This window comes from Uloborus diversus, chromosome 3 (assembly GCF_026930045.1).
Source record: "Uloborus diversus isolate 005 chromosome 3, Udiv.v.3.1, whole genome shotgun sequence".
In the NCBI taxonomy this organism is placed as follows: domain Eukaryota; kingdom Metazoa; phylum Arthropoda; class Arachnida; order Araneae; family Uloboridae; genus Uloborus; species Uloborus diversus.
The window spans coordinates 168261448-168276621 of NC_072733.1; the positions used below are offsets into that span (position 1 = coordinate 168261448).

The 15174-nt window shown below is 34.5% G+C and overlaps 1 protein-coding gene across 3 annotated transcripts in view; it reads right to left on the reverse strand.

Annotated features, from left to right (window-relative positions):
* Nucleotides 1–14458: 14458 nt before the first annotated feature.
* LOC129219266 (protein DEK-like) overlaps nucleotides 14459–15174 on the reverse strand; it is a 79538-nt gene continuing 78822 nt past the window's right edge. For 2 of the 3 annotated variants that reach the window (XM_054853594.1, XM_054853593.1), the window contains exons 12-13: nucleotides 15111–15156; nucleotides 14459–14879 (exon numbers count right to left, since the gene is read on the reverse strand). In XM_054853594.1, the coding sequence (XP_054709569.1) occupies nucleotides 15142–15156 (15 nt within the window). In that variant the 3' untranslated portion in view covers nucleotides 14459–14879; nucleotides 15111–15141. The remainder of the gene's footprint in view (nucleotides 14880–15110; nucleotides 15157–15174) is intronic. The other variant, XM_054853596.1, reaches the window with a different exon arrangement.

A 15174-nucleotide genomic window follows, 5' to 3' on the forward strand; every position in this document is an offset into this window, starting at 1 on the left:
TGTTGGAATAAATTAGAGAAAGGGAACTAACTCCCCCAGAAACAATTCTGACGCTGTTTTAGATTATCACTGGTGGCGTTATCCGGGGGGGGGGGGGTACGGGTTTGCTACGTAAGATGTTAGAAACTGAAATATTTCAAGACGCAGGCTATCTTTAGTTTTAGCTTTGGGTAAAGAGTGGTAGTTTGGAGCCTTTCTCGCCGAATGTTGAGAAGCTAGGCAAGTAGGTGGGTATTCTCTTTTGGAATTTTTTTGAAATTTTGAAATCGAGATGGTTCAAGGGCTTTCTCCGGAATTTAGGGTCTAAAAATTTAAGCAATTTTTGTTGATAGCCGGAGAAGGAGGATGCTGAAACTCTTAAAGCACAAATCCTAAAACTACATTTCAAAGCTCTCTATGGCAATGTTAGACAAGAGATGGGAAAGGGTTACAAATACAAATGTGACGACCAGCAACAGGCTCTGGGCCCCGCTAGACTGGTCCTAGTCAATTTACAAACCCCAGTGAAGATCAATGGCCCTCTTAAAACTACCTACTCCCTTACTCATTACCACCTCTTCCGGTAAACTGTTCCAAGGTTCCACTACCCTGCTATAATAATAATTTTTCCTAATATCCATGTTAGCCTGAGATTTAAATAGCTTAAAACAATTTTTCCTTTGTCCTCTTTTCAGTGCTAAACTTCAGCCCTGTAACATCTTTCATTTTAATAAATTTAAACAACTGAATCATGTCCCCTCAGTCTCTTCTTTGCTCAAGACTGTACATTTTTAACCTTCTAAGCCTGGAATCATAGTCTAAGTGAGAAAGTCCATTTATTAGCTTTGTAGCTCGCCTTTGAACCCTTTCCAATATATTAATGTCTTTCTTAAGATAAGGAGACCAAAACTGAACAGCATACTCCAAATGAGGTCTTACCAAACTTCTATATAAGGGCAGAAGAACTTCTTTAGATTTGTTTGAAATAGATCTATTGATAAACCCAAGCGTCTTATTGGCATTGTTACTAGCAATGCTGCACTGTTGGCTAAACTTTAAATCCTGACTTATTAAGACCCCCAGATCAGTAACTTTGTCTGCCTGACTAATGATTGAACCTTGCAAATAATAACTTGTACACTTATTTCCATGCCCTAAATGTAGCACTTGACATTTCCCAACATTAACAGCCATACCCCATTTATCAGCCCACTCCGTAATATGATCTAGATCCTCTTGCAGCTGTTTTGCTTGTTCTTCATTATCTACAGTCCCCATAACTTTGACATCATCAGCAAAACAATTCATGTTCCCAAAAATATTTTTGTGAATATCGTTCATAAAAACAATGAACAAAACAGGCTCTAACACTGATCCTTGAGGAACCCCGCTTAAAACCTCACTCCAATTAGAGTAATTTCCCCTTACAACTACCCTTTGTTTCCTTCCGGTCAGCCAGTTTTTTACCCAAATGAAAGTTTTCCCTCCTATTCCTATATCAGCTAATTTGCTAAGTAGAGCAACATGCGGTACCTTATCGAAAGCTTTTTGAAAATCAATGTAAACAACATCTACAGGTTTCTTATTGTCCAAAGCCATGGTAACTTTGTCATAGAAATGTAATAAATTATTTGCACAAGATTTGCCTTTCCTGAAACCGTACTGAAAACTAGTCAATAGATTATTAGTCTCTAGAAAATTTACTATCTTAATTTTTATCAATGTTTCAAAAATTTTGCAAACCACCAAGTTAGACTCACAGGTCTATAATTTCCCACACTCCCTTTAGACCCTTTCTTGAAGAGCGGTGTAATGTTAGCCAGCTTCCAGTCCTCTGGCACTGTCCCCGAGTTATAAGAAGCATTGAAAATATTTACGATTACATCTGCTAATTCCTCCGCACATTCAACTAAAATTTTTGGATAAATATTATCAGGTCCCGGAGCCTTAGTCTCTTTAATTTTTTTCAAATGAAGTAAAACGTCATCCCTGGAAAATACAAAGTCCTCAAGCTGTACTATAGCTTGTGTCTTGTTGGTGTCAACTCTTGAGATACAGTTATCGTTAAAAACACTCGAAAAAAAGTTATTAAGAATATTAGCAATATCACTATCATCCTGAATTAAAATTCCGTGTTCATCAACCAGTGGCCCAATATGACTATTTCGAACTTTCCCTGAATTAGCGTATGCAAAAAACCTCTTGGGATTCCTGTTTATGTTACTGCCAGTCTTTACTCCAACTCTCTTTTCTGAATCCGTACCAAATACTTAAATTTACGCCTTGCCTTACAATCTTGGAGCCTATCTGCACTGTGACCAGTTTCTCTAAACTTATGAAAAGCAGCTTGCTTGTAATTTAGAGCGTCTTTAGTTTCCCTGGAGAACCACATTGCCAAATTTTAGTGTTGACACCCTTTCTCCTAAAAGAAACATGATCCCCAACCGTTTTCGCTAGCTTTTCCTTAAACTCTGCCCACTGAAGATTCACATTGCTATTGTCCAATCCAGAAGAAAAAACTGCTTTCAAACTCTGCCTAAGTGCCACAAAATCAGTAATTCTGAAATTGGGCACAAACCTAAAATTCTCTACTTTGTGCATATCAAATTTAATCCCAAACCTAATGCTGTTGTGGTCACTGTCTCCAATACGTTCCCCTACACATAACCCCTGAACAGAACCTTCCATATCACAGAAAACTAGATTCAAAATCGCGTCCTGTCGAGTACCCTGAGTTACAATTTGATCTAAAAAACAGTCACCAATTACTTTCAAAAATTCTTCTTCTCTGCTATTACTATGGTAAAAATTATTCCAATCAATTCCTGGAAAATTAAAATCTCCCATTATAATGACTGACCACTTGCTTGAAATGTCACTAATAATACTAAACATCTGTTCATCTTGACCCTGGCTTAAGTTGGGTGACCTATAAATGTTCCCTAAACGTAGTTTATTTCCCTTATTGCTCATCAACTCCAGTCAAATCATATCAATCTCATTAGGTTTATCATTAATTACCAATTCATTGCAAGTTAAAGTGTCTCTGACATAAAATAAAACCCCATCACCTCTTTTACCTACTCTATCTTGTCTAAACAAATTATACCCAGCTATAGATAATAAATCATCGTCACTTTTGGTAACCCATGTCTCGGTAACTCCAATAATATCCAACCTCTCATCTATAATTATGCTTTTCAATTCTTCCATCTTGTTCCTAATACTACGAGCATTTGTATAAATAACCTTAAGTAAGCCCATCTTACTTTTATTTAATGCTGCACGACTATTTGACTCCCAGCTGTTAAAATCTTTTCTCTTATTAGCCACCCTATTTCCGTTTCTACTAAAATCCAAAAAGTTAATACCCTTTCGAATTCTGCTCCTTAAACCATGCCCCCCATTCCAACTTAGTTTTTTGATTCTGAAGCCTCTAAAACCAAACCACTAACCATTTTGATCCCTGTAGAGCTCAGATGACCTCTATTCTCCCTCTATTACCATCCAGAAATTGTTTGAAAGTGGCTTTCTTCTTAAAGTTTTCGAAATTGGAGTCCTGAAAAGGTAATTATTAGTCATCCTTAAATCCTCTTTGGTTACTTAACTTCATGTCAATTTTTCACTCTCAAAATCCCCCCACCCCTCTCCGCGACACGAGCCCGTAGATCCGGCGCTGTAAACAACAATGAGCAAAATTAAGAGATCATGATAGAAGAAAAGAAAAAGATTCTGAGACTTCACACTTATGCTGAGCGAAATAAATAAATTGATAAGAGGATATTATTTTTTGATGAACTAATTAATTATGGGTAGAAGAAAGACTTTAAATATCGTTTTTTAATTTTTTTCCTCTGAGTGAGAGGGAACTAAAAAGCTGCCGCCCAAGCCCCGAACCTTACCCATTTCTTTTGCATCACCAGAGGTAGCCAAAAGCTTTTTTTATTTGAACTTGAAATTCAGAAAAATTCAGGAAGAAAATTGTTTAACATAATCGAAAACCCGCTAAAACTGCTTTCTGGAACTTCAGTTTTGAAAGTTTTTCACGGTTGTAATCCGGAGCTCGATCCCGTCCTATAACGTCGTCTAATAAGGTGGCCTACAAGTGCGTATTTTGGACTATAATTTCGAAAAACATTTATGGGAGTGTAACTCTCCCCCTGCAACATTGTTAACGATGGTCCGAAATGTTCTTCTTTGATTTCAACTTCGAAAATTTTCCGGGTTGCCTTGGAGAGTGCCTGAACCCCATCCCATACTGAAACGTAACCCGCGATGGACTTCAATCTATCACGTTTTCACAACTTCACTTTCAAGAAATTTCCAGGGGATGGCTTTCGTAAATTCCGCCCCAAAATCACCAAAGAAGGTAAAAAACTACCCTTTCAGAGTATATAATTTCAAGAATTTTTGCTTAAAATTGTGTTTTTAGATTAATAATAGGTAAAAAACTCGAAAATTTTCCAATGGGACCTCCTTGAACACCCCTCTTCCCTCTCTCTGCAACATTATTAGAGAAAATCTAGTTTTATTTAAGGCTTGAATTTTAAAAAACTGCCTGGAGAGAGTCGCTGTGAACCCAAATTTTTTCCTTTGATCTTACCTGAGATAGGATGCAATGGCGTTCTTTGACTTCAGTTTCCCCAAATGATGTGACCTCCGAATCTTCTCTTCCTTATATCACCAGGAGTCGTTTCCTAATGTCACCAGGCATCGTTAGAAGTGAGTTTTTATTATTGAAATATCGAAAAATTTCCGGGGGTAAGTCCCCGGACCCCCCTCCCTTTATATCGTCCACAATTTGCGTTTTTGGAATTAAAAGTTGAAAACATGCAGTAACGGGGTCCTGACCATCGTAAAGCTTTAAAATGATATCCACATTTATGTATACATGCGTGTTATAAGTGCACCGCCCGTCTCCATGAAGAACAGTTCTATTGTTTACTATATCATGCAAAAACCAGGGCCCCTTGGAAACATTTACTACGGGCCCCGCGCTGGCTTAATCCGGCCCTGCATGCCATGAATGTTAGGGAAAAAAACGGAAACGAACATGTTCAAAGGGTGCAAGAATGCACTAGCCAAGGGCACTCACTTTGGTTCCCCTCCCCCGTCTAACTTAACTATCACAGGTGCTATGAATTCAAAGTCAATTATACAATATTTACTGTAAACTTCTTTGATAGGGAACATTTTAATATAATTAAGATTTTGGTGCAATCTGCAAATTGTTATCAATTATCAGTTCATTCAGGCGCAAAATTAACAAGGCCAAAAAAAAATTTTTTTTTAGAGCTCTGAATATATTATTATCATTAGCATACAAATGAACTCACACCTATTAGACTATAATGATTTAGTACAGTTAAGGAGTGACACAAGCTCGGAGCATAAAACAATAGAAATGGAACAGCTTACAGTTCCTCGGGCCAATGACTACTGATTGCGAGTAGTTGGTGGTAGCCAAACGTGTCATTTCAATTTTTTCTAGGAAATGGGGGGGGGGGGGGAGTGTGCAAAGGCTGACACAGGTCGCTCAAATTCTCACGAGCCCCACAGAGCATAGGAGCAGTGACTCAACATCTTCCCACCCATCCTTTCCCCTTTTTATTTTTTTTATAAAACTAAAAACAGACAGATGAAGGTGAAATTACAAATTAAATGAAAAGGATTATAATCTTTCCTTAGATAAAATGTATTTCTTAGATCATTAAATGGTAGTATTTTTTACAGATTTTCTCACGACATTTTTATTGTTAAAAAACTTTATGAACTAACCAAAATCTTCAACATATTGTTCAGAGAAAACCAATAAATTAAAACATCAACAACATAAGAGAAGCACACTCAGATCCTATTTCAGTTACTATTCTCAAGAATATAAAAAAAAATCAACAGTCAAAGAAACTCATTTTGAAACAGCATGTATTATCTACCATGTTAAAATCTGTTCTGCGTCTCTTTCAATGTGAGTTTATTGCGAATGTTTACAGCAAGCAGAATTTTCCAAACATAACAACAATACAGATGTAAATTAAGATTCAGAAGAAACCCTACGAAAACGGAAATATTTCACAACACAAAAAGCAGTAAATCGTGAAAGTAAAACGAACTAAAACGTTAAACAGCAATATTTCGCATTGCAATTTCTACCTCACAATTTAAAGGGGCGGCTCTGTTTACATTTTACTCGGGGGTTGCTTTAATGTATCCAGGTTACCATGCTGTTTTATAGAACGCGCTCGTTTTTATTTCTCATTACGCCAATGTACTGTAATTGGTTTTGTTCGGCCTACCGAAAATTGGGCGCCGAGCATATTGTGCCCAGTATTCCCGGGGCCTAAAATGTTTGGCGCCCAATGTTTCCGGCGTCCAAAATGCTCGGCGCCCAATGTTCCCGGCGGCGAATTTTGAAACGCTCTCAATGCTTACGTTCGACGAGCACGACCGGTTAGTTAACCCGTTCGCACCCAGCATCACGCGAACGCTACGCAACGATTCCTCTCCTATCAGCCCAGCGTCACTTATCCGCTACGCGCTCTGATCGACGCTGTAGTCCCAGCGTCACGTATATGCTTTCTCGAAATGGAACGATTGAATTGAATATTTAAATGATACTAGATGGCGCTAAATGGCTATAACTTTGATCATATTCGAGTCACATGGTATTTGACCTTCATGTACACGCTTTAGTTTCTTATTTGGGCCTCTCAATGGGATAGATTTTTTTTATGTAAACAACAGTGAATCACTGCTCTGCGCATATGATTTATGAGGTCTCAATTGCTCTTGCTTATATCTTTGCTTCTCTTTTTTTTACGAGTAATTGAAAGAGATATACATCTAGCTGAATAAATTATGGGGGAGGGAAGGAAGGTTAAAATATTTTCGCGTATGTGTTCCAGACTTTTGGGATTCCCCGTTCAATGAGAGTACAGGAATGAGCTCAAGAGGCCTGAAGTTTATGATTATTTTTGAATCCTTTCTGATATTGTTCTTCTGTATTTATTCTTTTTCATTTGGGGATGGGAAACTGCAATAAAAATGATTAGCGAAGTGAGTGAAAGGGAATGTTTTCGAGTGAATTATGAAGCAGTTTTGAAACTTGTCGCGTGGGAAATATAACTAGTTCAAATTCGTTGACCTAAGTTGTTTTAATCAAAATTACATAAGGAACATATTTTTTTGCTACATTTCTTTTTCTTTGATTCCACACTCACGATGTCAAACTCTAACTTTGTTTCTGTGCACATATCATTTAATTTTGTGCACATGGTTAAAGTTTTAGTATTCTGCTTATTTCGTTCCTTCTAATAATGTAATAGTCTTTATATTAGTAATTAGTAATCAGTAGTACATTGTTTAAACAACATTAAAATTTCAAGCCATTATTTTGAGATGCTGATTTTATATGAATATTTTTGTTCAGTTAGGCTTAACTGCTGTAAATGCTCGGGCCGATGGCGGCGTTCCATTTCAGAACGTTCGGTCCCGTAGCTGCGCTTCGTTTTCCGAGCGCTGGTCCTCAAGGGGTTAATCACGTGACAGCTAATGATAACGTGCTCCAATCAACTGCTTAGAATGGTAACCGGTTGATCATAGAACGCTGCGGTTAGTAACCAGTAGACCGGTGAGGTTCGTCGAACGCAAGGAATGCTTGCGTTCGAGCTCAATCGGTAAATCGATGACTTGACATCTAATGATCACTTGCTTCAATCAACTAATCAACAGATTAATACGGTAACCGGTAGATGATATAACGCAGCGGTTAGCAACCGGTTGCTCAGTGGTCGACCGGTTAGGATCGTCGAATAAAACCAATGAGGAACCTGCATGCCTTTAAAAAAAAAAAAATGAAAATTTAAGCCATTTTATAACGATAGACACCGATTTCAGTTCATTCGGACTGCTAGTTATTTTTTAATTAATTTTTAAAATCTCCCGATTAGCCCCGCCCCCTTAGTTTCCCCATCTTCGTTGATGACGTCAAGATTCATTCCCGCTCCCCGCTCCTTCTGGCACTGGGCGCACGTGCGTGTATAGAACATTGCTATCATTCTCAAGATGGCTACACGCACAAACTGCCGTACTGCAAGTACTATATTTTACCTCATTGAAATATTCAGCATCGTATATAACAAGTTGAATATTTTTAGAGTACCAAGAGATAAAAATAGTGCAATGCCATCAACACTATTAAATGAGTGAGAGAGAGAGAAAACTAAACTGAGTTATTCACTCTTCTGTGGCAAAAGTTACTTTACAGAAACTAAAAGCATTGTATATTAATTATATAAAATTGTTTTACTTTTTACAAAAGCTATCTCTGATCAGTTCTCATTTTTTTTTTCAATTCGTCGAATTGAAACGAGTTTATTTTCTTTGAGGATAGAATGTTATTTTTCATGTATTGATTTATTTCATTTTGCTCTGCTTCAACAATTGCATTCAAAACAATTATTGAAATCAAAAGTCTCGATTTGAGTTTTGAATAATTTTTAAGATTTAAAAAAAAACAATAAAAATGAAGAGGCTTTTTGAATGATTTGCATCTCTAGCCTGCAAATTTCACGAATAAAAAAAAATAATGAATAAATATAAAATACTTTAAGAGCAAACAATAAAAATGAGGAAGAAACGTATTGAAGAAATGATAAATTTTCAAAAGTTTCAATAAAAAATCATATTTCCTTTTTACTTCAAAACATATTGAAAGAAGTAGAAAATTCGAAAGGAGTTATAAGGAATAAAAGTTCTAGATTAAGTGGCTACCAAATTAAAAGTGTCTACATATTAAAGGGAAACTAACTAAATATTTGAATTTTTATGTATAGTTAACAAAATGCGATTTTATTAACAATTAATAAAAAATTGGATAAGATTGCAGAATTTGAAAAAAAAAAAAATTAATTTTCTTTTTTAAAGAACAGAAATAGAGAAAAATCACTAGTCAGAGAAAAAAACAATCAATATTAATAATTTCTGAAAAATCAAAATTGTAGCGTTAAAAATAATTACCATTTTAATCAGGGACAGATACAGAAATTATTTTTGGAGGAGTCCTGGAAATGGAAAAACGCCCCTCCCCCCTGCCCCCAACCACCATGTACAATGTTTCATTACCAAGTTTTCATGACTTTGTATTTGAATGTTTTTTACAATCTTTTATGTAAAATATATTTTACATTTCAAGACAATTATTAAACGCTATATAATTTCAGAGATGCTACAAAATGAGCGGTTTTATTTAGGAACATTTTGTCATGATGATTATAACACAAGGGCAAAGTATAATTTATCTCATTTCAATTACACTATTTTAACTAACAAAATCAGCTTTAAAACATATAAGTTTTATTGAAAAGGGAGAGAGAATTCAGAAACGCTTTCTTTCCTAATTTCAGAGCAGTTGCTGATTAGTTCTTACATTTAGAGATGCATTGAATATTCAGTAGGTATTTGGTATACTGCATATTTGGCAAACAGAGTAGGGTCTGGTGGGGGAAAGTGGTCAATGGGGTAAAGTGGTCATACGTCAAATAAATGGCTATAGCTTGGAAATAAACGTTCGAATGAATGTGAAACTTTTATTTTAGAGTAAAGCAGTTAGAAACTACATTTTGAATACAAAATTTTACAACTGGAAAAATTTTTTTTGGTAAAAAAAATATTTTTCGTGAACATGAAAAATTTTAAAATCTAAACACCTATTTTAACATCCTTGGGAAATTTTGTTTGTTAGAATTAGGAACAGATTGACTGTACAAGAAGCTTCCTACATTTCTCAAGAACTCTTACTCATTAGCAGTTAGCTGAATCTATTTTAGATAATTTTTTAGAACAATTTAAGTAAGATGGGGTAAAGTGGTCATAATATTAGGCTTAACGAATATTGTTCTTCTAATGTCACTTAATCTTTAGGTATAAGGCAGATACAAATTAAATATTAATTTTACTCAATATGTATTGTTTTTACAGTAAACGGGGTTAAATATACGAGTATATGCGTATATATATATACGCATATATACTCGTGTAGACATGTACATAGACGTATTCACATAAATGCGCCAATAAATACATATATGGGTATCTGCAAATATTTTTTATCCACACAGCTATACATTCTACTATACACGTATATGCTCGCTTATACTCGTATATATAAGAACACTTATATACTCAGGTATATACGCGTACGTACTCGAGTAGACACTTACATACAAGCATATGATATAAAAGTGTACAGGTTGAGTTTGCATTCTTGAGCAAATTAATAAAAGGTGTTAGAGGAGAGGAGAAGAAGTAAGAGTTAATAAGGAACATATGGTCACAAACACAATGCTGACGCGCTACATGCACGCAAAGTGAGAAATTGATGGATGCAAAAAAAGTCACAAATTTCTATATATATATATATTATATATTACACAAATGCAATTTTACACAACATTTTAGGACTTAAGAAAGTTTTAAACCGATTGATGAAATTTACGGCCTTTAGCTGAAAAACATCATGCGTCGCATTTACAGATCCCTCTCTGTTGCAAAAACGAGACTTTTGAAAATTTTTCATCAGCCGCTGCGCCTTTGTTGCGATGCGTGTATTAGAGCTACTACGGACTGTAACTTTCAACAACTGCTCTAAATATTTCTTAAAAACTAAAATGTTAGGTAAAATCATCTGTGTGCAACAAATTTGTGCCCTGCTTTGCCTCCTGGCTTTGTGTGCATGTAGCCCGTCAGTGATTATAACTTCCTTATGATTCTTTGCTTCTTATCTTTCTTCCTCTTATCTTTCTATCCTCCCCTCTCACACCCCTTTGATTTTTGCCCAAGAGCTTAGATTCACTCTGTAGGCCGACATGTATATAAGCGCATATTCTCGTGTACACATACATATACTGGTGTATACACGATAATGTACGTATATACGTCTATACAGGTATATAATCGTGTGTACACGTGTACATGTGTATATACTCGTGCTTCCATATTATATATACGTGAGTAGACACACAGACGCACTGGATGTATCCACGAATTAACTCGTGTACACCCGTATATGTATGTACGTACACTTATATATGCGTATATACTTCTAGTATACACATATATACTCAAGTATGCACGTATTTTCTCGAGATACAAGTGCATACGCGCATATGATGTTCGTTTATACGCGTATATACTCGTATATACACGTGACACGTACATATACGTGACACGTATATACATGTGATACGTATGTACTCTTGTAGACACGTATAGACTCCTGTAGGTAATCAAGTATACATGCTTATATACTCGTATTTATACGTATATACTTGAGTAGGCACGTGCATGCATGTATCTGATTTATACATGTATCTAATCATATAGGAACGTGTTTACTCGTGTATAACACAACACGTATATATTCGTGTACACATGTACTCGTGAATATACTTGTAATTATAAAAACAACTGAAATATATAAGTATTAGGGTTTTTTATAATGGTTTTGCTACTATTTTTAACTATGACCACTTTACCCCATGCTATGACCACTTTCCCCCACCCCATGGGGTAAAGTGGTCATAAAAACATAGGGAAAAGAAAGTTCTATAAAACTACTAAAATCAATATTTTTCTTCCTAAAATTTAATGTACCGTGTTCTTTAATAATGCAATGTAAAATAACAACAAAAAAAGTTGAAGTGTTTAAAGAATTTGTTGCATTTATTATCCACCTAAGTTGAAAACATACGATTTTATGACCACTTTACCCCACCAGACCCTATTCAGTCCGGGCTAATATTTAACATTGGCAGCCGAATAGCAAGCATGCATTATTTTATGCAATTAATGAATGTTATAGTATGGTAACAACGAAAAAAAATAATTCATATTGTTGCTTACTTATTTTATCCCACTCGAAGTACAAAGTAGACAAGAGAAAGCATTCAGAGGCTAAATTGAAATTTTGTTGCGCTTAAATTTTTCTTCAATCTTATGACACATTACATTATTATTAACTCATTTAAATCATTAAAATAGAGAAACCATTAAAAAAAAAAACTCCTAATGTTAAACAGTACACCATATATTAAGTAAGTTTATAACTGCCAACATTTTATATAAAACTAGAGGACCCGACAGACGTTGTTCTGTTCAAACTTTGTAAATTGAAAAATTTCAATAAACTATCAAGTGTTTGAATATTTTCGTTGAAAAAAAATTAGTAAAAAGAAAATATTTTAAGCTGTTGGGTGTCAGAATGCGTGCATTTATCACAACTTTATTTATATCATGTCCACTGAGCAATTGTTTTATTAACTATTTTTTCTTGCATACTTAAAAGATTTTCATAGATTGTATGATTTGTTCCTTCCACCATACTCAAAGGATAAAAATCGTCCTCATATGTTAAGTGTAAAAAACTAACTTCCCATCTAAAATAAACGGCAAATCCCGCTGCAACATTCCCTATGTGAATAAGAATAAAACAATCGAAAGGATGTCATTTAAAAAATGATAAAGGTAAAAACAGTTCTCTGAATAAGCAAAAATCACTCATATCCCCCCCTCCTAATGTAAAATAAACATTCTTCAACTAAAGTGACTAAACACTCTTTAAAAACCAACAATTCCTCGCAATTAAAAATATTTCGCCAAATAAACAAAAAATACTATAAATTACATTAACAGTAGCTGTGCAAACAAATAATCCCACAACTCTATTGTTTATAGCCAAATTCGCCAAGCTACCACGTGACTGTAATCCAGCCGATCGGTGAGCGAAGCAAACTCCGACCGATGAGCGGTCCGATCTTTTGAACGAAAACTTTTAAATCTTGCTCTCTCGCTGAGCATTTGTCTCACTATATTTCCTTGCGTACTTAAATAATCTTCATATATTGGGGGATGTTTCGATAATTGGGAATCTGGCGCGGCAGTCTCATTTTTGGCGTAAATAATTTGATTTATAGTAACCCTATGTGAATAGATGTTTCCGATCTCTTTGATTTGGTTTGCAAAGAAAAATACTTCTTGCACAGGCACTGGAGCCAATTGATCGCCAGATTCCCAATTATCGAAAGATCCCCATATATTGCCTAATTTGTTCTTTCCGCCAAAAATAAAAATCTTCCACTACATTGATCTTTTGGGTACAAAACTACCCTGTTGTGGGATATTTCGATAATTGGAAATCTGGTGTCTTTTCCTTTAATAATGTACTGATTAGTTTGATAATCCTTAAAGTATTCTTGACATTGATGCCAAAACTCAGATGGATTTGAGCTGAGAACGATACTTTCTGATCATTTGGTTAGTGAAAGAAAACCAATTTCTTCCAGTACTTAATTTTACAATATTATATCACGGGGCCTAAAATTGTTTTTAAGAAATGAAAGCTTCAATATCTCGCTACGTTTTATCTATTCTCAATTGACATATCACAGTAGGAAATTTCCATTACAAAAAGCAGAGCTGGCTTTCTTATTGTCCTTTGGCAACGGGTTAAATGTTTATTTCAATTCTCGCTCAACAATAGGTCAAAAAAAAATATTAATCATTTGGGAGATATAACCATCCAATGTTTAAATTAATTAACAAAAACGTTTCCGATTCGATCCATCGCGCTTCGAAACCATGCTTGCCCCAATTTATTTACACAGAAAAAAAATTGATCAAAATCGGCCCAGTCCTTTAAAAGCCTTATGGTGACAAACGTCTGCACAGATTTTTATATATTAAGATTTGCAGCTAAAAATAAATACGAAGAAAGCATTTGGACATTAAATTTTGCAGTACCTGAAGTTGTATACCATATGAAACATTAAATACTGTACAGGATTGCCAACCTTGGAGGAACAATTTGAGGAGCAATTTAAAATATTACGGAGCAGTTCGGTATTTTGTATAAAAATAACTAAAACCACTTATGTAAAACTGATTTTGAGCTTTAATAATCATTTTAAGCACTAGTATAAAAATAATTATTTTAATTTGAGGAGGGGAAAACGGGGACCGAACTTAATATGGCTTTTAAAAAATTAAGAAACCTTTCAGAAAATTAAGCACTTTTAAAGGGTTTTTAGGGGCCTCAATTTTGTTTGATGAAATTAAGGGTTTTTTAAGGAAGTATGAACCCTGATATAACCATAAATACTGTGCTTTTATCAAATGTATGATGGGAAACTGATTTTGAAGGATGAAAATTTACATTTTGCTGTGCTGAGAGTGCTACAATTTAAGAATTTTCAATCTCATTAGTGTGGAACCTTTTTTTAAGAATTGCAAAAAAAAAAAAAAAAAAAAAACTCATTTTTCAGATTCTGTATCAAAAACTTCACTCATTTCTACCGCAAGCAAAAATTTTCTTTCAAAAGTCATAACCCTAGTGTACAATAGTTGATCATTAATGAATTTCACCTATGTAGAAAAATCTTAAGACACATTTAAAATTAACACAAAGTTTGAATTTGATGTTTTATTTATAAAGTAAAACACTCTTATGCATAATAGTTTATCTGTGAACATAAAACCAATGTTTAATGATAATCTAAGAATTATACATGTAGGTGATGGTTTAAAAAGGCTCATTTGAAGTGCTGGCATTTTCTTTCAGTAAATGTAAATTTTCAAATTCAACAAATATGTTTGAAAGGAATGTCAGAGAAATTTTGAATATTAACCTTGTAACTTATTTTTTAACCCACCCTATAATTCTATTGAGAATAAAAAATGTAAAATACTGTAGAAGCTGCAAACACTTCAAAAGAAGCCTATCTTCTCGAACAAATGGGATGCATATGTTGCATAATAAAAGAATGAAAAGTTCATAATGTGGATTTCCAGAAACATCAATTTACACAGCTCAAAAGATGACTTTTCCAATGGAATCAAGAAATAGCCTACAGCAAAATAAAAATTCAAACTTATATTAATATTCCTAAAAAATAAATAAAAAAAATTACAAATTGAAATGAAATGATATGCATGCTTCATATAAATACAATAAATAGTCTGACGAATGAGTGAAATAAAACATAATAGCTTCATTTCTTAATAGCATGAAACAGAGAAATCTCAGAAAGCTGGCAAGAAAGTATATTAGTTTTAAAATTATACCAATTATAACAAACCTTTTGCATTGTCAGAATTTCGGAAAACCAGTCAGACATTCAGGAGCTGGCAATTAAAATTGTA